Here is a 27,941-nt window from a genome sequence, read left to right on the forward strand (position 1 = left end):
CAGATTAATAGCATTTGTCTTCACATTATAACAGATTTAACTCTGATCATACATTTTCCATACAATGAAATGATAAACAGAAATGACCAGATGCATTAATCGAATGACCAGTGTGCAGGTCATCCGAAGACGGTATATATCATGTCGCTAGAACACTATACCTGGGATTCATTCACGACGTTATTTGAGGACGTGGCTACGACGTTCCTGGAACGTAAGCAAAAATGCCAAGAAATGTAACGTTGCCAAGACGTCCCCAGAACGTGGTCAGAAGGTTAAGCGACGGTGACCGAATGAAGACGAACTGGCGACGTTGTCAGAACGTACTGTGTTATGGGTAAATGGGTTACGTTGCTCGCTAAAAATGTGTGAATGGTGTCATTTGTAATGTTAATACAGATCATCCTGACAGTTTAAAGTCAAAATCACACTCCAATACGTGTCATCATTGCAAAATAATACCGCAATACATAATTTTATAATTACGGAAGGCAAAAGCTTCTCCTACTGCCGGTATAAGCGCTATTTTAGAAAACGCTCCATGGGGTCGTATTTTTGGAGCACATGAATGCGACTGGATTCACACGAAGATGCGATAATGGCGTTCGGTTTCTTGCACATATCAATTGATTCGATTACTTAAAGGTTGAATGTATTAGCGTTTTTTACTCTCATTTAAATGACAATATCAATTCAGCTGAATATCTTCATAAAAATATTTTATGAAGCAATTTCATTGCTTCATTGTTGGTAAACTACCACATTAAGGAATATAAAATACAACTAAAAAGACAAAATCCCTTTCAATTAAATATCATGGGAAAAGCAAAAATACTTGATGCAATATTTGTGTGCATGTTTTAATATATGTTATAGGAAGTAACGGAAACTAAAAAATAGCATAAAAGTATCAAAATGCTGCACATACACGAAATAAAAAATAATAGAAGAAATGATGATATGGTACAAAAAAACTGAACGGCAAACCATTTTATATCTCTAGATTATATCTTCTCAATTTTTGCTTTGAAAAATGCAAGAAATTAGTTTAGTAGATGTTATCCACCAATCATTGGTTTTATTCAAATCATTTGTCAATCATTTTGTACAGTATAAAACTAAGACTGTTTTTCTGAAATGAAGAAATGCAGCAATGGGATTTAATGGTGCGGAGACTTAAATCACAATTCAGTGATCCCAAAAAATACATTATATGACAAATAGTTTGTGTCTTCGGAATGAACACCTTTGTCTACTTTAAACATTTCTGTGAGTACAATAAATGCAAGAACGGAATGTCTCCAACTTACGGCAACAGTTTGGGCAGGGCCCTCTATACATTTCACACGCCCCGCACACGTAACAACAATCATAGAAAAATGACTGAAACAGTTTAGTGTGGAAGAACTTGACTGTCTTGCAAAAAGCATAAAGGTTGTGCAACGAATTGCAGAATACAAACCCGACTCTGATCACTCAACACCGATCAGTGCCTTGTATACAGCGCTACAGTGACTTTCCAAAACTATTGAAACAAAAAATGCATACAAAATTTCTCATAGTGTCAATGCATAGTATAATAATAGTTGTTTTCAGATGATATGCATGTAAAGTTATCCAGAATGTAAAGAATATCCAGAATGCTGCGGCAAGAGTTATCTTTAATGAACCGAAGAGAGCACACGTCACTCCTCTATTCATTAAGCTACATTGGCTCCCTATAGTTGCTCGCATCAAATTCAAGACTCTGCTCCTGGCCTACAAGACCACCACTGGTTCAGCACCACCTTCAATTTCGAACGATCAGATCTTCACTCGCTACTCCAGACGTATGTGCCCGCCAGATGCCTACGCTCTGCAAACGAACGGCGTCTTGTGGTGCCATCCCAAAAAGGTAAAAATCTCTCTCGCGCACCTTCTCCGGATCTGTTCGCTTATATGGAATGATCTGCCTGCTGCTACAAGATCTGCAGATTCTGTAGCCATCTTTAAGAAACGTCTGAAAACGCATCTCTTCCGTCAACATCTGACTGATCTGTTCTGACTCTTTTTTCTTCTATACTATTTAAAAGAAAGAAAAAAAATGAATGAATGAATGAATGAATGGTTCTGTATACTGTGTTAGGTTATATGACACCAGTCTTCTTTTTTTTAATTGCACTTATGCTTTTGTTTTACTTATGCTGTCCCAATTGCTTCCATTGCCTTACCCACATGTAAGTCGCCTTGGATAAAAGCGTCTGCTAAATGACTAAATGTAAATGTAAATGTAAAGTCTCTTTATATGTAAATCTACTGAAGGAAGGTCAGAACACCCATCATAGAAACAAACAAAACCATCAGAGAACTACACATAGACGAAGCCACAGACGCCATCACTCACTCTGAGAGCCACAGATCTGTGAAGAGAAAATATGATACAATACAGTAAAATGTAATTGATCCACAGTCAAAATAAATCAGAAGATCTGTTTAAATATTCACCTGCGTCTCTATCAGACACAACCAGAGGACCCATGGAGATGGAGGAGCTGTCGTGAAGGTCCAGAGATCTGCCCACTCTCTGCTGATATCCAGAGTAACAGTGCTGAGAGAAATTGAAAATCTTCATCACTGAATAATGAAATGTAAAAGATGTGCTTTACCCGAATGTCACCAGATGATGGCACCAAAAGTTTCAGGGTATATGTGCTGATTGTAATTTTCATAACTATATCAAAAACATTATGAGTTATGAGAGATTTTTTATACTCACCTCTGAACAGTAATTGTTGGTCAGAAGACACAGATGAACAGAACAGTGCAGGTAAACTTTGGTGGTGTTTGAGCTGAAGATAAACATCCTGAAGGAGAAACGGCTGGATGTTGAGACACCATTCTGAAGAAGCTCCACTGTGTTGTCTTGTGGATTTGGACACCTGAAGATAAAGATGATGATTTATTGAACTCAAACACGTCTTTAAACATGTTAAGAAGCTCAAAGTGATGTTTGTGTCTTACTCTCCAGTGATGAGATCCCAGCGCAGACTGTAATCTGGATCATTCACAGGTGTAGCCCAACATGTGTCAATCACTGTGACAAACTGACGACTGTCAACCCCGTCAACACCAACCTCAACAAACATCTGCTGGTTGAGTTCTGCATCCACACGACCAGAGAAGGGCTGAGAGAACTCAGAATCCTGATATGGAACCATTCTCACCTGATACCTCCCTTCACCAGTGGGAAGAATCTCGTTCACACGGCTGATAAAATAACCAAAACATCTGTGTTAAAAAATACTTTTCATTATAATAAGGATTAAAACACAGTAAACACTTTAAAAGAGCATCATGTATTGTAGAATGTGACATATTGATTTTCCGCTCAAATGTGTAACAAAGATAAAATGTCTCACGTCTCCAGTGGGTTGATGTCTATCATAGAAAGTTTTTGTTTTTGGGGGTAAATACAGCTGGAATTTAGCTTCAGTATTTTCTCTCTGCTGATGAGACCTGTGGCTGACTCTGGTGTCCCCAAAATAAAGTTTTCATAGATGATATGAGTGCCGTTGGCCTGTGAACAACAAACGTTCAGTTCAGACATTAGCACACAACTAAAACATTTTTTCATATCAAACAAATGATTTAAAAATATGTATAATTATCTTTCCAGTATTGGGCTGGAAGAACTGTATTTTGAAAGAATGTTTTAACAGTTCTTGATGACTGTCGTTTTTTCACCTTTTAACAGCACTTGAAAATGTAACAACACAAGTTAATTTTAGTTTGCTGCAAATGTTCTGGGCCCAGTTTTTTGGGGGGGATTTTGGATCACGGATTGGATCAAATCTTGGAAATGGGTTTTTAAAAGCAAAAGAGGGATTCCAAATTAAGATCAGATCATGTAATCCAATCTCACATTTGATCTGGATCAAACCTGCCCTTTGGGTTTTTCAAAACTTTTGACTCGGTTTGGGATCTATTTGATTAAAAAAACACAGGATTATCCTGATCCCATCAGAAGGTTGGATTCAGTTGTGATTTTTCAAACAAATAAAATCAGAGAGATGAATGATCACAAAACCAATGTTGATATATACATCATATAACGTTCCTCAGATACAAAACAGGCTGGTGACGGCTATGAGTTGCTTCTAGAAAAAAAGTGCAGATGGAAATATATCTCCTAAAGGCAGAGATGGAAAGAGCTGCTATCTGTCCTGTAAATTATTTTTGACTATTGGATAGTATTATTTTTGTTTTGTTATTTAACATTTTAACAAAATAAGGAATGTAAAATGTTTCTGTTTATTACAGTGTTTCTGTTTCTCACAATAAAAAAAACAATGGCTATTTGTGGCCACCAGTTTTTTGCCTACATGTTGTTCTTTGCTAAACCAGTAAACTACAATGTTGGTTTAATTTACGGCTCTGGTAAACAGGATTTGGTAATCCTGAAAACTGTGTATCTGGATCAGAGTGATCCAGTCCAATGTTGCTTTGAAAAACCGGCATAAAAGTAAGATGGATTACCTGATCCTGGATAGGAAAAAAGGGGATTTCCAAATGCGGATAATTTTGATCCAGATTAAATGTTTTGAACAACTGGCCCTAGATCACAGTGATCCAATCCAATGTTCCTTTAAAAAACTGGCATGAAAGTAAGATGGACCAGATGCTCCTGGATAGCAAAACATAGGATTTCCAAATCCGGATCAATTTGATCCAGATTACATTTTTTGAAAAACTGGGCCCTGATGTATGCGGTCACAAAATCACCTGTGTCACATTCACAGTCATCCTTTACCCTCTTAGGGTCACAGTCACCAGCTGCAGTTCCCTCTCAAATCCCCTAGAGGGCACTTCTCTCATCACATGTACTGCCATCTCACACTACATTTCCCATAATCCATAGCCGGACTCATTATCTATGACTACATTCTCCTGTGTCTAGTTAACCTGACTACTTCTGTCTACACAAGCCTGGCTTGTTGTTTCCATCATTGCAAAGTCTTGTTTGTGTCAACTGCCTTTCTGAGCATTCTCTGATTTTATAGGAGTACCCTGTGTTTGGACCTTGGACTGTACTGCTGTCTTGTATGAACCTTTGCTGTCTGCCTTGACCATTGCCTCTGACCCCGTTGCTTGGTGATTTTGAAATGAAGCTTTCCAAATCATTGAGGCTATTCCCTCAAGTGTACAATAAAGTGGTTCATTACTCAAAGCTTTTCGAAACGGTGCACAACAGCGCTATCATGTGGTCAAATGTAGAAGCGCGGTCTTTGTGTCCATTTATGTTTTTTATGTTTCATATAATACGTCACTTCACATTAAAAACAATAGCGTTGTTTATGTGAAAGTGTTAATGTAGCACTGAGGCCTAGCTCTACATACAGTATGTTAAATAAGTAATTGACTACATTTGAAAAGAATCAATAAATGGGAAAAAAAAACATTTATGAATGTGCTTTGTTCAGCAAACCCAGATGAGTTCATAAGTTAGGCTCATGTAGACGTTCAACTGTATTACTGTTTCGTGTGATCTGGGGACTTGACATTTTATTCTGTGGGTAATAGACAAATATAAAGATTTCTAATAAGGAATAGGAACAGTGTTCAACAGTGCGAGGTTATTTCAGATGTATTTCCTACTTTTGCTGCCTTTGGGATATTCTTTCACACTTAACAGTTGTAATCCCGATTCACTACTGAAGTGAAAAAAACGAATCAAGATCCGGTACAGGGGCTTCACTGTGAGATGCTACATTTTTTGATACAAGCTTTAAAGCCTCGGTGTCAAACGTCACATCACTACCGTTGCTGATTGTTTGGTTCCTGCCCTGAACTTATTGCCAGTTTGTATCTGTTCTCATTTTAATAAACCTGCATTTAAATCCTCAACCTGTCAAGCCTCAGAGCAGTTTGTGACACTTGGAAAAAGTCATTTGAAAATAACTATAATTTCCACTCATTGATGGCTTTTATCTAAAAATGGCATCAATTTAAGCGTTAATGCATCATAATCTTTATAATCGCCCAGCTCTTCTCTACAGTATCGAGTCTTACCACAAGACTGGTGCCACAGATGTGATCATTGTTATCAAAGTGAAAGTGCACTCTTCCATTCTGGATGGTTCCTCTACAGCTGCGGTCATTGAGATGAAGAACATGAGCTGAAAAACCAGCTTCAAACAGCTGACAGCGAGATAGAGATATAGATCCTGAACTGCTCTCACAGGTTTCAGAGAAATCTGTGGAAAAATAAAACAGATTTTCAGCATAAGGACATCAAATGTAATCTACTCTGATAGTTACATATGAAACATTGTTGTCAAGTGATTCCAACCAAAAGGTTCTGGTCTGCTTTGGTTTTCATTGCAGAAACAGCCGTAAACGCCATTTCTCTCTCCACACCATTCATCGTCAGTACAGTTGAGTGAAGGACATGGATTAGGCACAGCCATAAGAACACAGATACAATTATAAAACATGCATTAAAAATGTCAAATTCTAATTATTTAATATGAAAGTCCTATACCGTTAATTCATCTAATTATATAACAGATTTACAAAACATTGTTCAAATTATCCATAGTGGTGATGGGCGGGATAATAAATTCTCTCACTCTAATAAAAAGAGTCTCTGTTCTCTGTGTTGAAGCCAAGCCTATGATTTCTGATATCAGGATCACACAGGAGTTAAATTTGACATTGAAATAAAAATAAGAAAAGTAAAAGATAAAGTGAATGTAAGTAAATGATCTACCTGCACAGTAAGCTGAACAGCGGATAGGTCTGACAAACTCATACACATAATAGTTTCCTGGACAGGCTTTGACTCGTATGGGATGAAATGCTATACCGCAGCAGTCATTCCATGCGAACATACAGACGTGTAGTGTGACCACTCCATCTTCCAGCTGTGGATGAGGATCTTTGAGCCAGAGTGAGCAATAAGTACCACATTTCCATTGAGTAACACATGATTCTGACATCTGAGCGCTCCGACCATTCATGAAGAGTCTGTACCAGCCATGCCAATTCACATTATAGTCACACATGGTGTAGTTGCTGAAGTTAAAGTTATAGTTATCAGTGGATCTCCATGATTCATCCAGACTGGTGTAACTGTCACAGGGGTCCACACTTGGAGTGTTGAAAGAAACTTTTATAGTACAACAAAAGGATAATAAATAACTAATAATAAAGCACTAATAAATGGATCTGGAAAGGTAGTTGTTGTTAATACAATAAACATTATAAAGTCTGTGAACAAAAGTGAAGTACCTGCACAATATACAGGGCCTGCAATCGCCAGATCTGGTCTGGTCAGTTTGTAGACATAATAATCTCCAGGACAAGCTTTGACTTGAATTGGGTTTGATGTGTAATGACTGCACTGGTCATAATAAGAGCCGTAGACTTCACGAGTAACAATTCCATCTTCTACACCAGGATGAGATCCACCAAGATACAGAGAACTGAAACCTCCACATGACATGTAATAAACACACCACTCAGGCATCTGAGCACTGGATCCATCGATGAAGAGTCGATACCAGCCGTCCCATTTCACACGTGTGTCATCTTGTCCGGTTGTAAATCCATACGAATACCAGTAATGGAGTGTGCTCCTCCAGTTGTTGTCCAGGATGTTGTAATTTGAGCATGGGTCACCTGAGATTACAATTGTGTGTAGTTTATATATATCAAACAATGTACCCAAGCTGGGATGGTTCTGTTTCAAAAGGTCTTAATGTGTACTTCTAATATATACAATTTAGGTGTAAGAGTGTTCTTTTTCAAAGGCTCAATAATACTATCTTGGAAACATTTTTTTAAATGGTTCAACCATCAGACATAGGGCCAAATTTACTAATCAGGGCAAAATAGCATGCAAGCTTTTTAAAACAACATATGGGAATGGACATTTCTGCAGTTGATCAACTAACAAGGGACAATATCTAATTTCCATAACGACCAACACAATCTACCAAGAGCAGCGTAAACTAGCACAGGGTTCTGACATTTTTTATCAGTACAATGATGAGCACAAACCTGCACTAGGTGGTTCATACACTAGATGGCTGAGTGCATTGATTAAGTGCATAGTGTATAGTGAATAGTATGTAATTTGTGACACAACTAATGGGTTTTAATCCATGTGGAGAACAACAATGTTCAATTATAATCTCTTGAGTTATTAGTGGAAATTATTTAATGATAATTGTTTCAATTGTTTTGAATCACAGTTGCAATGCATTGATTTGGCTTATTTTTCATGGTTAATAGTTGTGGATATGCAAATGATATAAAGTACATCATAAAGCATTGATTTCATTCAAGAAATATAAACATTATGATGCTTTGATCCATAAAACCTGGCTAAACCTAAGTGAAGCTGGATCCAAGAATCAGAGCTGTAGTTGTTGTGGAAGCTGTCTTCGAAATACTGCTGACATCTGAAAGAGAAAAGCCGTTAAGGACATGACATAAGTGATTTCAAAACATTTGAAAGAGTTTGTTTCTCGGGCAAAGCTCTACCTGTGCAGTATCCTGCACACCAGTATTGAAAAGCGTTGAGTGGATTCAAGAGTTCATAGACATAATAATTTCCTGGGCAAGCCTTTAATTTGACGGGTTCTGACTTTAAATCACAGCAGTTACCACCCCAAGAAGTTGCCCCACAGACCTCCCGCATCACCACCCCATCTTCTATATGAGGGTGAGAACCGTTGAGCCACAGACCAAATTCTGCATTACAGCTGTAAGGATTAATACAACTTTCTGGCATTTGGATGTTCATCCCATAATGGAAAAGCCGGTACCAGCCACTCCAGGAGAAATCATTATCACAAATCCACAATCCACTTTCAGTCGTTGATCTCCATGGACGATCCAAAGCCTCATAGTTGTAACAGGGATCATCACTCATGCTGCTGAAAGAAACTGGCAAGGAGAAAAGAGATGTAAGTAAAATGAAACAACAGAGAACTTCAAACAACGGCTGAAAAGACTGGAGAGCCATGTGTCATGGTTCTGCCACTAGACCAAGAAAGACATGAAATAAAGAGGCAGAACCATGGCAGATTCTCATGTTTAATGTGGAGAGAGGCAATTATGGCACTTATGGCCTCTCATACTCTCCGGTCACGTTAGGGGGTTGGTTGTATATAACATGTGCAATGCGTTACATCAGGGGTCTTCAACTACTTTTCTTTGAGGGCCACATGCCAAAAGTATAAATTTGTGGGCCAGTTTTTTTCCATATCCTCATTTCTTCTGTTATTTTGTATTTCTGTTATTGGTTGCGATTTGTTCCTTTTTTACTGTTTTTGTTGCGGTTACTTATAGGTCATATATTAAAACATGCACACAAATATTGCATCAAGTATTTGTGCCTTTTCATGATATTCAATAAAAGGGATGTTGTCTTTTAAATTGTATTTAATATTCCTTAATGCGTGACTTTACCCAAAAATTGCTGCAAATTTAGCCCTCTGGTACATCCAATATGTGGGTAGCATTGTTTTTTTAGGAAGATATTTATGATGATATTTGGTTGTAGTAATTATAGTTAAATCAATTAAAGTAAAAAACGTCAATACAATCAACACAAAAGTAACCCCCGCCCCTGTGACGTTAAATTCGCAAAGCGCTTCGATTGATCTGTGCAATAAACTGAGCGCTATTATCACATCTTCGGATGAATTCCATCGCATTCATGTGCCCCACGTACTTATAGAGCAGAGCCTTTGTATAGTGCAAGGAGATGAACAGTTGTTTTTAGTAAATATAGCCGTTATACATAACGAATGCAGTGATAAAAACAACACTGTTTTCCTCGTTATTGGAGACAACCGTTCACGTGGCGTAACCTTCCTACAGTTAGCCTTTTTTCAAGTGCACAAAACGCGTTTTAGAACGCGAACTATCGCGTGAAACCGAATGCCTGTGGCTGTGCAATGCATTGCTGATTACAACATTGTAAATAACATTAAGATTCATGGACAGACCGATCAAATCGCGTTAAAAGACATCTATGATCACTATGAGCCGCGGGAAATTACTTTGAATGTAGCAGCGTTTTGGACTTTTAAAGATGTGGCGTCTCAGGAGGAAGTGCGTTTAAAGCACACCGTTATTAAAATCTCTCCACTTGAAATATTTAAAATGTTAAGGCGGGCGTGCATTCGCGTTTATAATAATTGGGGCGGCTGTTCTGGACTTTGACAGAATGTCCTAATGGTCAGTCCGCCCCTGATCCTGAGGCACGTTTAAATCTATATCTATTATCCATTGAGGAGGTAAAATGCACGGGTCAAGAGGCTGGTAGTACCTGGGTTATAATGAGTTGAATAAAATACCCCAGGTCATAAATGACCTATCAGAATCAAGTATTCCAGAGTGTTATGTACAATGTAAATGTTAATTATTTGAAACATGGATGACAGATGCCTACCTGATGATTGTCCATGTATTATTTTACATGCTAAATACAAAATATAAGCACAATTATTTGTTAAAGTATATTTGGAATGATTTTCTAAGGCACGAGACAGATTCTTCAGATTTGTATTTCAAGTTGTGTAAACATTCACCATTAAGCAGCAACAGTAGACACACGTGCAATGAGAATATGAACCTCATTGTGTCGAACTACCCTGCCTGCACACAGATACAGAACAACTCATGATAATATTCATAATAATTATATATATATATATATACTGTTTGTAATTATCTTTTGTAAGAAGACAAATAAAACATGAGGATGTGCGTTACCTGAGATGAAATGTGACAGCAGAGATAATTTTGGGATATTCTCTTTTGTTAGTTTAAGTGCTTTACTGGAACCCTAAGTATCGCTCAACCAGTTTTTATTTTCGTCACATGACAACAATAGTTATTTTAACAATTCTCTTCCTCATTCTGCTGCTTTTAGAAAAATGTCTTTGCAAGATATCCTGAATATTGTTTATGGGTTATCTTTCTTCATTTGTTTATACTTAATGTTATGGGTGTTGATTCGCACATTGTTCTGTAAAACTGATTTAAAGCTATAATATATTGCCCATGCATCCACTCAATATGAACATTTTATTCACATATATACAGTATATACACTCACCTAAAGGATTAGGAACACCATAGTAATACTGTGTTTGACCCCCTTTCGCCTTCAGAACTGCCTTAATTCTACGTGCCATTGATTCAACAAGGTGTTGAAAGCATAGAAATGTTGGCCCATATTGATAGGATAGCATCTTGCAGTTGATGGAGATTTCTGGGATGCACGCTCCTGTTCCACCACATCCCAAAGATGCTCTATTGGGTTGAGATCTGGTGACTGTGGGGTAGAGGTCTGCGCGGGACAGTTTGTTTCGTCCCGCTCGTGCAATGTTATATTCATCACCCGCCCGCTCCCGCTATGTATTAACTCTTTGTTTAACCGCTGTCCGCATAGAATACATTTCTTCCCGACCGTTCCCGCTAAATTTAAATATCTTTTCCACAATATCACATTTAAATTTCCACTACTGAAAGAGAGAGATAACAAATAAAACTGTAGGTTGTACAAGAAATATTTATTTGTATTCGGCTTGTCAAGATGCTTTTAACATTTAGCCGTCAACACAAAAGGAACAAGTGTTGCAGAAAAAAATGTCTGTTAATAATTTGTTCTTTTTATTAAAAATATAAATGTAAAATGTTTGTCAACACAGCAGGAGAAGTGTAGCTGAGAAAAAATGGACATCTGTCATTTCAAATTAGAAACAAAAGAACAAACCCGTTTGCTAACCATTGCCAAATTAAATCACCTTTTAACCTAACAATTTATCAAAAATAAATCCCGCCGTCGACTTCAACGTCTCTCCAACAAAAGAAAATAAGCCTATATAAATACAGCAACAATAACTGATAATAAATTAAATGACATCTAAAAATAGCAAGCCTGTAACGAAATGAACGAAAACCGTTTACTTACATCCAAAATCATATTTTTCTAAATTATTTAAAATATCCATGCAGGAAAAGAATGTCACTGACTGACGACGGTTTCAGCAACGAACGTCTCTCCTCCAAAATCCGACCACAAATGCTGCGTGCACGGACCTTGCAAAAAATGCATTACGCAGAAAGCAACGGTCCATATTTGGATCGCATGCACAATAGTCCTAAGTGCAGAGTGTAGACCCTACTTGTGGTTGATAAGAATGAGTGCAGACATGGTTGAGTCCTGAAAGGACGACGGGAACGGGATGTTTTTAGACCGCCCGTTCCCGTTCAAATTACACCTAAATTCCCGACCGCTACCGCATTTATTTTTGAAACGTATCCGCGTCGCAAGAACTGCGGTCGGGAATGCAGACCTCTACTGTGGGCAGTGTTGGGTGTAACTAGTTACTAAGTAATTAGTTACTGTAATTTAATTACTTTTCCCTTGAAAATGTAAAGTAAGTGATTACTCATATGTTTTCTGTAATTTAAATACAGTTAGCCTACTTTGATGTAATTAAACTAAATACTTTGTGAAATATAAGCGTGTGCAATAGTGTAATTGACATCAAAATTCAGAGTCTTACTTTAAAATCTGTGCTTTAATTTATAATTCTCACATTTGTAATACTTTGGTCAGTTAATAATATTATTTATTTTAATGAATGAAATAAGCCGTTTCATGTATATTCCTGAAACACTTAACTAATCAAGGTCGATGTAGGATATAGAAAGTAATAAGTAATGAGTAACTAATAGTAATCTAATTACACTAATCTAATTACACTATTGAATATGTATTGAGTAACTAGTAATTAATTACTTTTTCAGAGTAACTTACCCAACACTGACTGTGGGGTCCATTTTAGTACAGTGAACTCATTGTCATGTTCAAGTAACCAATTTGAAATGATTGGAGCTTTGTCACATGGTGCATTTTCCTGGAAGTAGCCATCAGAAGATGGGTACATGGTGGTCATAAAGGGATGGACATGGTCAGAAACAATGCTAAGGTAGGCTGTGGAATTTAAACGATGCCCAATTGGCACTAAGGGGCCTAAAGTGTGCCGAGAAAACATCCCCCACACCATTACATCACCACCATAATTGCATTAATGAGAAATAGAACAGGTGTTCATCATAATCCTTTAGGTGAGTGTATATTGACTATCTATTGAATCATTTTTATTGTTGTACTGAATAGATTGAACCTGAAAATGTGTTTAGTGTTAATGTGAAAAGTATTTCAATAAGGAACAAATATGTAGCTACTGTATTTCGAGAAACCACAAAAGTGACAGAAAATGAGGTTTATCTGGTTATTCTGCATTTCTTTAGAAGTTATATGACTGGTGAAGAATATTTGGAAGTAAAGTTAAAAACACCGACACCATTTATTTTTTATTCCTTGATATATCATTTCACATACATTTCACTGTTTGACAAAATTACTGAATATGATATTATATTAAACACTTTACAGAACTAAAGCTCAGATCTTCATCTCTGAAGGGGGGTACAGATATAAAGACTCATAGATTAATACAGAAACTGAAGCACTTAAACCCACTACATGTTTATTTATTATATAAAAATTTAATCATTACTACAGTGTAATTATTAATGATTCCTATTGGAAAACACACAAGTTGTGAAATAAGGAAACAATAAGAAAGCTATAATCTGTGTTACATTCAATTAAATGAGTTTAAATGATATGCATGTAAAGTGTTGAGGTTTTTTAATTTAGATCTACTGAAGGAAGGTCAGAACACCCATCAGAGAAACAAACAAAACCATCAGAGAACTACACATAGATGAAGCCACAGACGCCTTCACTCGCTCTGAGAGCCACAGATCTGTGAAGAGAAAATACAACACAACACAGTGAAATAAAATTGATCCACAGTCAAAATAAATCTGTAAATCTATTTAAATATTCACCTGCGTCTCTATCAGACACAACCAGAGGACCCATGGAGATGGAGGAGCTGTCGTGGAAGTCCAGAGATCTGCGGTTTCTCCGCTGATATCCAGAGTAACAGTGCTGAGAGAGAGAGATATGGAGAAACTTATTATAATCATATCATATATACAGTATATGCTATACAATTATATACTGTACAATATACACTAGATATTCTAGATATATTATAGTAAGGGGTAAATTATGATGAACATAAAAGTTGCGGAAATATGTACAAATACTATAAAAAAATGTCAGCTAATATCACAGAAAAAACTCAAATGTGTTCTTAAACTCACAGTTGAACAGTAATTGTTGGACAGAAGACACAGATGAACAGAACAGTGCAGGTAAACTTTAGTGGAGTTTGAGCTGAAGATAAACATCCTGAAGGAGAAACGGCTGGATGTTGAGACACCATTCTGAAGAAGCTCCACTGTGTTGTCTTGTGGATTTGGACACCTGAAGATAAAGATGATGATTTATTGAACTCAAACACGTCTTTAAACATGTTAAGAAGCTCAAAGTGATGTTTGTGTCTTACTCTCCAGTGATGAGATCCCAGCGCAGACTGTAATCTGGATCATTCACAGGTGTAGCCCAACATGTGTCAATCACTGTGACAAACTGACGACTGTCAACCCCGTCAACACCAACCTCAACAAACATCTGCTGGTTGAGTTCTGCATCCACACGACCAGTGAAGGGCTGAGAGAACTCAGAATCCTGATATGGAACCATTCTCACCTGATACCTCCCTTCACCGGGAAGATTCTCTTGTATAATGCTGGTAAAATAATGTACATATTGGTGTTAAATTTACTTTTTTATGGGTCTGTCATTCTTGCTTAAAGAGTATTTCTACTTGACTATGAATAAACTGTTGTCCTACCTTCCCAAGGAGTTGAATTCCAGATCCTCCACCATAGAAAGTGTTTGTGTTTGGGGGTAAATACAGCTGAAAGATAGCTTCAGTATTTTCTCTCTGCTGATGAGACCTGCGGCTGACTCCAGACCCCCCAGAACAAAGTTCTCATAGATGATATGAGTGCCATTGGCCTGTGAACAACAAACGTTAGAGTTCAGATATTAGTTAGCATCAATCCTACAGCACATGTGCGTCTGTAACATGTATGCTAAAGATATGGAAAACATCTGCTGTGTAAAAACATCTGGTTAGAATAATAATTCTAAATCATCATAGAGAGATCTTGTAAAGGTCTATGTGTAGTTTTAGTAGAAGATTACGCTAGCAACACAAAGGTAGTGGGTTCGATCCCAGTGAACACAGATACTAATATAAGACCTGTATAGACTATACTGGATTAAACCATCTGCTAAATGCATAAATGTTATCTTGCAGATGTAAATGCAGACATCCAATAGACATCTCAGAAATGTATGTCTTGTATCCGGGACTACTGCTACTAATAACATTTTTATAACAAATCATTTAGAAAAATGTGTTTAATAGTTTATATTCAGATGGTGTCTCCAATGTTTTACTTTGACATGTCTAACTGGGTTTAATTTAAAACATTGATTCCTCTAGTTAAACATTTTATGTAATACAACAGTTATTCCTGGTTCCCAGATCTGATTGGCCAAAGCCATGGAATATTCCACCAGTACCATCATGGAAACCGCATGTAATAACTCTTACAATATAAACTCCGATTTATGAAACTAAAGGATAACACACACATTTGTCTATTAAAGCAATTCACATCTGTTCCAATAGGTGGCGGTGTCCACCTGAACAAGTCGATTGCGCAATGCAATATAAACAGAGAGAGTGAGAACTTTACCACTGTAAACGAGCGCATGTTTGTTGACATAAAAAACAATGGGAAGAGCCACAGTGCAATGGAAATAACCTATTCTCTGTGAGTATCCTTTTACAGTCTCTCTCTACATTCACACACACAGAGACACACACACACGCGCACACCCTGTATCGATATTTCTCACTAATAACTTGAAAATTGGTTTGAAACTAGTAACGGAGGTCTGTTAACTGGGGCTGTACGCAAAATTTCGAGATGGCGATACATGACGATGCGCGCATCGATACATTTACCTCCGTATAGATTCTGCAACACTTTTAAAATGAGCCAATTATGACGCAAAAATATTGTGTTCCAATTATTAGTGGTGTAAGGATCTGATCGGAGTTTATCCGTGATCCGTACAGTAGTGATGGTGAAATGAAGCTTTCCGAAGCATTGAGGCTTTTCCCTCAAGTGGTTCATTACTCGAAGCTTTTCGAAACGGTGCACAACAGCGCCGTCATGTGGTCAAAGGTAGAAACGCGGTCTTTGTGTCCATTTCTGTTTTTTATGTTTCGTATAATACGTCACTAAACCTAACCCAACCCTAAACCCTAACCCTAACGTCATGTATAAGTGTTATTGTAGCACTGACGCCTAGCTGTACATACAGTATGAATAAATAAGTCTATACTTAAAGACTTATAAGACTACATTTAAAAAGAATCAATTAATGTGGGAAACATTTTTTTATGAATGTGCTTCGATCGGCAAATCCAATTGTTCACAGAAACCTTTGTCTTAGTGCTGTAAGTTCATAAGAGAGGCTGGGGACTTGACATTTCTTTTCTGTGGGTAATAGAAACATCAAACGATTTCTAACAAGGAATAGGAACAGTGTTCAACAATGCGAGGTTATTTCAGATGTATTTCCTACTTTTGCTGCCTTTGGGATATTATTTCACACGTGGCAGTTGTAGTCCCGATTCAATACTGAAGTGAAAAAGACAATCGAGACCTGCGTGAGTCAAGGGTTCATGAGATTATTGAATCAGAATACGCAGTTACGTGAGTATGTGTAAAAACGAAGCTTAGGACGTCACTTATCTCGTGGTTATGGCAAAACGAATCAAGATCCGTTACAGGGGCTCCACTGTGAGATGGTTAATTTTTTTGATACAATCTTCGAAGCCTCGGTGTCAAAAGTCACATCACTACTGTACAGATCGCCCCTCATGATTTTATTTTCATGTGATCATGAAGAGCGCGCTCTCTCGCCTTCTCTCTGCATACTTTAGCGCAGTAAACATGAATGCGCATTCTAGTATCATTCACTTAAATATTTGCGTTTAATGCAAAGTGTAAAGTGATTGTCGCGTAGGCGCTAATTCAACATACACATGACGCAGCACTGCTTCTGTCTTACCGCCGGAAATGCCTGTTTTAGAAGCAAGGGTCTCTGTATAAGGACTTGATCTTTTACAACTTTAAACTCATTCTCATAGCTACTATATGCACTGATTTGTTTGAATAATTTATAAGTATTTATGAATGGCAGTTTTCTGCAAGTATATTTTGCTGTAAATCTATTTAATTGACACGTATCGGGATACATATCGCATCGATACCGCGATCCACCGCCCTACTATTAACTGGGCTGGAATTTGTGGCTGAAGAAAGTTGTTCCCCATTTCCTTAAAAAAACACCGGAGGGATTTTAAAGACACTCTTTTTCTGGATTATCTGGCACTTGACTCATGACTCCAGCCTGGATCACAGACATGATGATATACACAGCGATATTGCATTTTTGATTTAATGATTTGTAGAATCGCACAGCTCTTATATACAGTATTGAGTCTTACCACAAGACTGGTGCCACAGATCTGATAATTGTTATCAAAGTGAAAGTGCACTCTTCCATTCTGGATGGTTCCTCTGCAACTGGGCTCATTGAGATGTAGAAGGTGAGCTGAAAAACCAGCTTCAAACAGCTGACAGCGAGATAGAGATATAGATCCTGAACTGCTCTCACAAGTTTGAGACATATCTGAGGAATAAACATTGTCAGCATTAAAAAAAGAGAGAGAGAAAGGTTCACATTTGTGATTTTGTTGTGAAGTGATTCTAACCGAAGGAGTGAGGTTCAGATATGGTTTGGTTGTCTTTGCAGAAACAGCCGTAAACACCATTTTTCTCTCCACACCATTCATCTTCATTACAGTTGAGTGAAAGGCATGGATCAGTCACAGCTAAGAGAAGAACATACAGAGATGAAGCACATTTATACTACATAGAGTCCACTGAATAATAATAGATGAGGGCTCCACAACTTCATAAAAGTTAAAAGATGGAGGGAAATGGGATGGATGTTTATTTCTACATCATGTAAACTCAAAAATTGTATGATATAAACTATTTTTTATGCTTGGCTAGGAATTTGTGGATGTAACTTGGTGGCTCTAAAATCCATTAAACAATTTAAATGAGCCCATACTCATTTTTAAATAAAACAACATATGAGTATTTATGGATAAATTCTCTACCTGCACAGTAAGCAGCACACTCCATTGGTCTGACAAACTCATAAACATAGAAGTTTCCTGGACAGGCTTTGACTCGTATGGGATGAGATTCAGAACCACAGCATCCATTCCATGAGGACATGCAGACGTGTCGTGTGACCACTCCATCTTCCAGCTGTGGATGAGGGTCTCTGAGATACAGTGGGTTATATGTGCCACACATTCCTACACTAACACATGATTCTGACATCTGAGTGCTCTGACCGTTGATGAAGAGTCTGTACCAGCCATTCCACTCAACATTATAATCACACATGCTGTAGTAGCTGCTGTAGTGGTTATAGTTATAGAAAGAATTATCAGTGGATCTCCAGGGTTCATCCAAAGTGGTGTAGCTGTCACAGGGGTCCACACTTGGAGTGTTGAAAGGAACTATTATGAAAAAAGAGTGCATTAATAATATTGATTACGTATGATCAGATAAAAATGCATTCAGGATCATCTTAAATGTACAGTCAATGTCATGTGGCGCTGCACAGATTAATTGACATATGACATCAAAGCACTGTGAGAGCAGTAGTGTATGCACCGTCCTGCAGACTGAAGCTCCAACCCTGTTTTAACAGACCTGTTTATAATTATCAAGCCACACTAAACATGTTGGCCATTTTCCAATTCCAAGAACACAAATACAGACTTGAGTTCTCTTTGAACGAGTCTTGCAAGGCAGCTGTGGAAGAACGAAGTTGGATGGACACGTCGCAATGACTTCTGGGCATCCGTCGTGATAGTGATGTTAGTGTGTTTGGTGAATCAATAAATGAGGGAGAAAATGAGGGAGAGAAAACTTATACTACATTGTACATTAGATGATTGTTTTAGATGATAATAGATGAGTACACCTGGCCAGCCTTTTGAAATCAATGTCAATAATTGCCACAACTTGTGACCCAGTGTGACAAAACTCTGCTAAAAAGTTAATAGTGACGAGCATCAGAGTTTGATTTCAACCATTCATCAATACCATTTACTGTAAGTCTTTGACATGGCCTTAGTCAAAATCAAACTAAATTTAAATCTAAAATCAATTCAAATAAAAATTCAAATTAAACGTTCACGGGATATTCTTTACATTCTTTACAAGGCTCAAGGAAACTCTTTGGTTGAGGGACAGTGATGAACAAAACCAGTAGGTCCCCCCAGCTGTCATTAGCTATTGAAATCTTGCTTGCACTAAATCTTTCAGAATGATCTAGATTACATACAGAGGTATACACTAGGCCTTCGTGAGTGTCGTGGTTCATGGGTTGTCGATCTGGGATGGGTGAGTAGGCTGGGAGGGAAAAATCAGAGTATACTCACTACAAAAAACTAGACTACACCACTGCTTCTGGGTCTTCAAGCCGGTTCCGTAGGCGTGTAAGGTTCTATGTTCTTGTGTTCTAATGGATATGAACGGACTTTGGTGGTTATTGATAATGTAGAGCGAGAACACAAGGACACAAGATCGCTAAAGAACACGTATTGAGAAACGGCCTTAGAACAGCTGCTTCAGTTGTGTTTGATTGGGGTTGGAGCTGAAATTTTCAGGACGGTAGCTCGAGAGGAGCAGGGTTGGAGATACAAACAGCATCAGACTGGATCATATTAAGATCCTCGTTTTTCAAGTTCAACGAGACAATGGATTCAACAATATGTGCTACTTGATTTACTGGCATCTAGCCCTAAGCTATAATATAGATGGCAGCCCTATTAAGCCTGGTGATAAAAATATAGACTTAATTAAGTGTTTTAAATACATAAATTCCTCTATAGTATTCAATATTAACTTACATCTAAATTTATTGTCCAGCAAAAAACTAATTACATGCTCAAAACCAATAAAATACATGTTTTAAAAATATTTACTTGAAATACTGCGTGCAGTATATACAGTTGATTGTGTCTATAAAATAATTCATCATGAACATGTAAAGTCTTTGAGAATGAATGTACCTGCACAATATGTAGGAGATGGGATGGCTACATCTGGTCTGGTCAGTTTGTAGACATAATAATCTCCAGGACAAGCTTTGACTTGGATTGGGTTGGATGTGTAATGACTGCACTGGTCATAATAAGAGCCGTAGACTTCACGAGTAACAACTCCATCTTCTACTCGAGGATGAGAACCACCAAGATACAAAGAACTGAAACCTCCACATGACATGTAACTAACACACCACTCGGGCATCTGAGCACTCAATCCATTGATGAAGAGTCGATACCAGCCGTCCCATTCCTCACGTGTGTCATCATGTCCAGTTATATATCCATACCAATACATGTAATTGTGTGTGCTCCTCCAGTAGTCGTCCTGTGTGTTGTAGCTTGAGCATGGGTCACCTGAGATAAAAACATGTTACTGGTAATGAGCATTAGGGTAATTGTAAACCTGGGCCCATATTCTTAAATCTTTCTCTAAGAAAGCTCCTAATTTAGTCTAAAAATGTCTAGTTTTAGCTTAAAAGTGATTCAGAACCTGAATCTGAAAACTCTTGAAAGTACCTGAAACTCTGAGCAAGGGCAAAGAAAATAACTTCCCTAATAGCACACATATATCTGTATGTAAAACTGCTCATTCTTAAATGTATATCAAATGTTTTTACACCACAGATGTTTTCTAGATCTCCAGATCTTTAGCAGACGTCTTACAGATGTACTTGCTGGCCGGACTCACCTGGTTGTGTGGTATGACACACTGATCTATATAAATGACTAGATTGCTCATGATATCATAACACTGAAGCTACTACGCCGCCATGTTGATGTGCCCAAACATGTATTGTTAAAGCAGGGAGCTTATAACAGTAATCATAAAACAGTACCTTAACAGTACAAACATTTTTTTATCCAACGTGACATTCACCTTACGAAACATTGATAAAAACATCATTCAGATGCATTGTGTCTAATACGACCGCTGTATTTTTCTCATTGGTTGAGCTGAGCTCCCGCGTCCCTCTCTGTACTGTAGCCTGTCTGTCAGACTCATTCCCCACACTTTTGAGAACGGCCGGTCCTGGAGTTGCCAGGTTTTCATCAGATTATGAATACACATTAAGAATCTCATCAATTAACATTAGAGTATAAATAAACATTTTGGCGGCTGCAGTACATTATAAATTTGCCCAAAAACCTGCAACCTTCCACTCCATAATTTTCCCCCTTGCAACACTGGTGCTATGTTTACAGCGCACCAGCCAGGGCCAACAGCCTCGGTCTTTTAGCTCAGAGACTGAAATCATGCCAGCCAGAGGGAGATCCAAGACACCACACGTGACAGCAAAACTTAATTTGTCACTGTAATAAATTATCAACACTATTTCTGCACAACTTTTTCCTTACTAGGATCTTTCCTTAATTTGAAGGGGAAACATCCACATTTCTTAGAATAATCTTTGAATTGTGTCACTATGGGGGCAACCTTTTTATTTTTTCAGACTTTGTATGAATGCGGCCCCTGGTTGTTAGGGCTGATTCTGAACCCCCCGAGGACATGACTGATCTCCTTCAATCCCTCACAAGATCTCCAAAACAACAAGAATTTAAAGAGTAATATGTGATTCCCCCCTTTGTCTGTGTATCTTCTTATTTGTGATTTTTAAGTCTTAAAATCTCTATTTTTATTTTTCTTTCATTTGTACTGCCTTTTCATCTCTGCAATCTCTTCTCAGTTTTTTCTTATTTTATTGATTTATTTGAGTGCAAGCTGACTTAAACTGTGAAAAAACAGTTGATAAATGAAAAAAAGTCATTAAAATAAAATCAGAATCACATTACATTAATTTGTTAGACTTGAAGTAGCCATTTATAATTAAAACTTACTGAAAGTGATGCTGGATCCAATAGCCAGAGATGTAGTTGTTATGGAATCAGTCGGTGATATAGTGTTGACATCTAAAAAACATTTATTAAAGATATGACTAAAATAACCTTAAATAGATAGTTATAAAGCTGGAATAGCTGTACCTGTGCAGTATCCTGCACACCAGTAGTCTTGTGGTTTCACGAGTTCATAGACATAATAATTTCCAGGACAGGCTTTTACTCTGATGGGTTTTGATTTGTAATCACAGCAGTTACCAGACCAATATTCCCCTCCACAGACCTCCCGGGTCACCATCCCTTCTTCTATCTGAGGATGAGGACCGTTGAGCCACAGACCAGTGTATGCGTTACAGCTGTATCCATTAACACAGGTCTCTGGCATCTGTATGTTCATCCCATAATGATAAAGTCTGTACCAGCCACTCCAGGAGAAGTATTCATCACAAATCCACAATCCAGTTTCATTTGCTTCTCTCCAGGGACGATCCAGAGACTCATAGTTGTAACAGGGATCATCACTGATGGTGCTGAAAGAAACTGTCATGGAGAAAAGAGATTTTAGTCAAAGTACTAGTAAAGAACTGTGATTAATGAAGTCAGGCTATTCAGAGAGAGGGTAAAAAATCATTTAAAGCTGAAAAAAATATGAACATTGAAATATGTATAAACTCAGTAAGCAAGATACAAAACAATAATTTACAACTTCAAATGCGACTTCCTATAATGTCTCGCACTGCCTCTCTTCTGATGTAGACTGTAAATGTGTTGTTCCCAATAAAAACTGAGCATTATTGAGATGCCTCTGGCTCTTTAAATAATATAAACTCAAAAATGCTGGATTATGTTCAACCCATCGTTGGGTCAAAGGAGACGAACCCAACCGCATTATTATCAAATCATATTCATGTAATACCATCAAAGTTACAGAAAATCAGCCAAATAAAATACAACAATTTACATCCTGATCATCTTCTCAAAAGATAAATAGGGTTAAGCTTCACCTGCACAATATGAAGGTGTTTCCAATGACACATCTGGTGTGATGAGTTCGTAGACGTAATAATCTCCTGGACAGGCTTTGACCTGGATGGGGTTTGAACTGTAGCTCTCACACTGGTTGGAGTACCACATAGTGACCTGCCCCTGACGTCACGGGTCACCACTCCATCCTCAAGTCGTGGATGAGAACCGTTGAGAAGCAGTCCAGTATAACCTCCACATCCCATATAACTCACACACCACTCAGACATCTGAGCACTTTCTCCATTCAGATACAGCCGATACCAGCCGTTCCACTCAACAAGACTGTCATCATGTCCATGATCCTGGTATGGGTTCTGTCGTATGTCTCTCCAGTAGTCATCAATAGTGTTATATTCAGAGCATGGGTCAGAGATGACATCTGTAGATACTGAGAAAATAATGTAAAAAGAAAGACGTCATTTGATTATAAATACTCTTTCACAGACTCATTTTTTTTAATAAATCCTGTAAGTAGAAACTAAAATTTCAGCAAAGCACATACGAGTTGTGGTTTCTGTGGTTGTGGCTAACACAGCTGTTGTGGTTTCTGGTGTCGTCTCAGTGGTAATGGGTTCTGGTGTTTTCTCAGTGGTAGTGGGTTCTGGTATTGTCTCAGTGGTAGAGGTTTCTGTGGTTTCTATGGTTGTGAGAAATGAGTAACTATTAAACAAGGCAACAGTTATCACATACAAATTCATGAGCACCTGTATATGTATTTACCTTCACAGTATGTTAAACTGCAGCAGGTTGGTCTCACAAACTAATGAATATCTGAACAGGCTTAACTATGACTTCATACAGAATGTGTTAACAAAATAAATCATTACAGAGACTCTTGGATATAATGTGTCACTTGACTGGCAATGTTTTGGCTTCTATTGGTGGAATTAGCCAGTGTCACAATACACCATTATATTGGCAATAACAGTGATATTAGGAGCCCCATGAGGCCTGACCTGATTTTGCTAAGTGAGATGTCCTCAGGGCAACATATATTGTTGTCCCAACAAGAACATTTTTATAAATAAAACCCAAACCCACCACAAAACCCAACACTAACCATAGCTTAAAAACCTTTATGATGTTTTTATATAGAAAAAAAGATGTTTTATTTTCAACAAAAACTATAACCATTATGTGTTTGAGCAGGCCTGCAAATCTCTCGGATGTCACCTAAAATATATTTTTGTGTTCCGAAGAAGCTGGGAGGTAAATTTCAATTTTGAGATGAAGCTTTAGTAAACAATATTTTAAGATTTTACTATTCTTAAATTTGCATGTAGTCATTTAGCAGACATTTTCTAAAGTACAGCATAGGAAGCAAAGTACAAACTAAAAAAATATTCGTGTGTAGGACAGAAAATAAGTAGATTTTTTAAATATATATGTATGACTTGGTCAGGTGTTGAATGCAAGAATGACACAGATTTAATCATCATTATATTATGGTCTATTCTGTTGTTTAAGTAGTCTTTAGGGACAGGTTTGAGCTCTCACAACAAATCTACAACATATAATACAAGTATTAATAAAAAGTTTAATAAACAATTTAATTAAACTAATATCAATATACCAGTATATTGAAGTGTTTTGATGGAAAGAATATAATTGTTTTTACACTGATGGTTGGTAGCTTTCTAATTATATTATCAGCAAGAGTTGGCAAACTGACATTTAAAGTGAAGATTATGGTAAGAAGTTTAGTCAAAATGCAGCAATACAGCAAATGTTTTTGCTAAATCAAAGACTGCGTCATCCGCTGGGCATTTTAATGCATTTAATCCCCAAACATATACTAAACAAGTAATTGTTTGTTGCTTGGAATACACTTTTTCAATGCACTGCAACAGCAAGTGGCTTTCCGTGACAATCTGACCCAAAGTTTGAGAAACGTTTGATATGAAGGACCACACTGCCAGTAAGTGTAGCGGGTCGATAAACTTGGGCATGGGATTGCGGGTTCGCACTCTCATTTCACAATTTAATAATATCCGTGGATTTAGTTTAATGCAATTTGTGTTTTTTATCAAGTGCTAATAAATGCAACTTCAACTATTTCTGAAGTGCTTATTTTATAATGAACGCCGCTACCTCACAGTACGCAGTGAAGCAGTCCTTGTATAGAATGAATTGATTCTCGAACGATAGATATCCATTAATTCAGCACCATCGCTATATGGACAGTTGCACCTGGTAACCTGGGACGTAAGAAAGTAACCTACTAAGGTATAGTTCGGGAAACACGCCTAAATAAAGGCCTAAGTGTATTTAAGGTGTGCCTTCAGATTAGAGTCTTATAGCTTGCTAACAGACAACGGCATCGGGAAACGCATGAACACAGTGCGTCAAATATGTGTATTACAATGTGTTTAGTTCGTGGTTTATCTAAATTAGTTAAAATAAGTCTAACACATCATTGCACACAAGATGGAAGATTAAAAAAATTGTATGATTTCATTTTTCTGTAAAATATTTAATTTGTTCATTAATGTGTAAAATGAATAACTACTCGAAAGAAAACTGCACTGTACCTCAGCATCCGAAATTATTGTAAATATCTCACTGAAAATCAATTAGGACTACTTTGATTTAAAGCAGATATTACATGAAAGATGAATTAATATTTAATTAACTTGAGTCATTTCACAGCAAATGATGTCAGGTTATTCATATCAATGAAATGAATTTTAATATCAAAGTAGGTGTTTAACTAGATGTGTCAGAAACACAATACATATTTATCCTATTTACATATTTTAAGGTTTTAATTAAGAAATAAAGAAAACAACGACATTGCTAAACTAATGTAGGTCATCGGGGTACATTGAAGTAGTCGTTATTTTTTCTTTGCATTGTGGAGGCGACAGGCGCGTTACGAAGACTCCAAATGTACACCTGATCTCCAGTTATAATTTTTCAACGCGTGTTTTCCGATCTATACCTTAAGAGGTTACGTTTGTACCACATTACCAGCTGCTGTCCATGGAGGTGGTGCTGAATTAATTGATATCGATCATTCTATAATCGATTATTCACTTTATGCAGGGACTGCATCGTGCGTTATGTGTAGCTGCGTTCTTTATAAAAGAAGCACTTATGAAATAGTTGAAGTTGCATTTATTCGGACTCACAATGGCAAACTAAATCCGACACTGGATACTATTTAATTGTGAGTTTGCGAACCCGGAATCTCATGCCCAACCGACATTATGCTCATTTACATCAAAGGTTCTCAAACTTTGCTAAAACCACTTGCTGTTGCGGTGCATTAAAAAAAAGATTTTAGCAACTAACAATTACTTGTATAGTTCCCACATTTATTGTGTTTGGACACTGGATGGGCAATGGGCGCATACAGCGCGAAGCGTTATTAAAACATTAAAATATGACTAACATTGCTTATCACACTAACAATATCAAGGGTTGTAATATAAACAAGTATGTCATAATTGTGCCGCCCTACAATAAGCAATTTTGATATTGAACCTTAGTCATTAATGACACATAAAAAGTAAAGGGAGTGAATCTGTGCTGTTTCCCTATTTTCTATTTAAAAGGTGTGCCATGAGATATCCTTTGATTATACCTGTGAGTGGTATGTATATGATCATAATATATGTTGCTGTAGCGTCATTATTTACTCAATAAAAGCGCAGAACGCGGAATATAATTAACAGCTATAGCAGGGAAAAAAGAGCTGAATTCAGGGGCTGCTCCATTGAGTTTGTCTTGACAAACTGTTAACCAAAAGATCCAAAAACTGCTGAATTTGTTGCCGTGGCAGGTTAACGTTTCTATAAGTTTTATTGCAGCATAAATTGTAGCCAGGATTTCAGATATTTAATGCACCAAAATGCTCCGCGGATTGCATCGTCTTTGGTTCAGCCAAACAATTGCTGTATCGCTGAAGTTTGGCAGAACTTTATACGAAAGACTTTATTTTTAAATATACTCCAAAATTTTTGGGTTGCCAGCTGAGCACCTTATTTAGATAATATCATCAGTGTAAACACAATTATAATTTTTGAATTGTATTTAAAGTGTGTAAAACACTCACCATTAATCAGCAACAGAAGACACACACAAAATGAGAAGAAGAACCTCATTGTGACTAACTGCTTGCACCTGCACCTGCACGAATAATTTGGTTGTGTGTTTTTGTGTGTTCATTGCACACTAAATACAAAAGAAAACAGTTTACTCATTATGAGCTAAAGTGAAAAATAAATAAGTTACCTGAGATGAGATGCTACTGCAGAGCAAATTCAGTGAGGTTCTCTATTGAACAGTTGAAGCAGAATAGTGATGCTGCAGGTAATAAACAGCGTCTAATTCCTTAATGTGGGTGGAACTTTACTGGAAGCACAATTACCGCTCACTGCAAACCTGTTTTTTTTAAAGATTGATGTTTGAACATTGCGTCCTTGTTAGCTTTTCATTTAAACTTTGTGATCTTTGTTTTTACGTGAATAGATCAGAATGCAAATGGAATGCATGAAGGCAATGAAACCAACACAAACACAGAGCTATTTGTAACGTGTTTTGCATCATGAATGCTCCCCATAAAGGCAACTAAAGTTGAATCGCATCCATTTATTTTGTTGTTCGACTTTTAAAACAATAAAAAAATAAAAAAGACAAATACTGCAAAAAAATGAATGTATAAATGGCAATAATTAACAAACGTTATGTGGCCCACATGTAATGATGAGTAGTTTTAATATTACTTATAATATTACTTAATATGGACAGAAATTAAATAAAAAATAAATAGTTATATTATTACCAAACACAGGCCGAAACCGT

The 27,941-nt window shown here is 37.2% G+C and overlaps 2 protein-coding genes and 1 pseudogene across 2 annotated transcripts; all 3 read right to left on the bottom strand.

Moving 5' to 3' along the window:
* Window positions 1-2,292: 2,292 nt before the first annotated feature.
* LOC130438687 (uromodulin-like) lies at window positions 2,293-6,473 on the bottom strand (annotated as a pseudogene).
* A 1,890-nt stretch (window positions 6,474-8,363) lies between these two features.
* On the bottom strand, window positions 8,364-10,814 carry LOC130438817 (pancreatic secretory granule membrane major glycoprotein GP2-like). The gene is made up of 5 exons (XM_056771010.1): window positions 10,768-10,814; window positions 10,584-10,650; window positions 10,445-10,474; window positions 8,527-8,931; window positions 8,364-8,444 (listed from the first exon to the last, which is right to left on the bottom strand). The coding sequence occupies exons 2-5, from the start codon at window positions 10,630-10,632 to the stop codon at window positions 8,374-8,376; spliced, it is 555 nt and encodes a 184-aa protein (XP_056626988.1). The 5' UTR covers window positions 10,633-10,650; window positions 10,768-10,814; the 3' UTR covers window positions 8,364-8,373.
* Window positions 10,815-13,370: 2,556 nt separating this feature from the next.
* LOC130438785 (uncharacterized) lies at window positions 13,371-27,478 on the bottom strand. Its single transcript, XM_056770954.1, is given in 16 exon segments — window positions 13,371-13,841; window positions 13,927-14,029; window positions 14,248-14,410; window positions 14,493-14,735; window positions 14,841-15,007; window positions 17,583-17,767; window positions 17,850-17,969; window positions 18,264-18,674; window positions 20,238-20,627; window positions 22,110-22,181; window positions 22,254-22,649; window positions 23,114-23,246; window positions 23,249-23,523; window positions 23,638-23,772; window positions 27,193-27,266; window positions 27,372-27,478. Coding segments are annotated over 15 exon segments (2,949 nt in total). The 5' UTR covers window positions 27,242-27,266; window positions 27,372-27,478; the 3' UTR covers window positions 13,371-13,734.
* Window positions 27,479-27,941: the final 463 nt, after the last annotated feature.

The sequence above is a fragment of the Triplophysa dalaica genome, chromosome 17 (assembly GCF_015846415.1).
Source record: "Triplophysa dalaica isolate WHDGS20190420 chromosome 17, ASM1584641v1, whole genome shotgun sequence".
Classification (NCBI taxonomy): Eukaryota; Metazoa; Chordata; class Actinopteri; order Cypriniformes; family Nemacheilidae; genus Triplophysa; species Triplophysa dalaica.

Excerpts from the sequence above, each read along its gene's own strand:
- LOC130438817 (XM_056771010.1), bottom strand. The coding sequence starts at position 10,632 with ATGAGGTTCATATTCTCATTGCACGTGTGTCTACTGTTGCTGCTTAAT. Across the intron at positions 8,932-10,444 it reads AATACATGGACAATCATCAG|TTTCTTTCAGCAGCATGAGT; the intron begins GTAGGCATCTGT and ends TCTCCTTGCCAG. Across the intron at positions 8,445-8,526 it reads GTGTGCAGGATACTGCACAG|ATGTCAGCAGTATTTCGAAG; the intron begins GTAGAGCTTTGC and ends TTTCTCTTTCAG.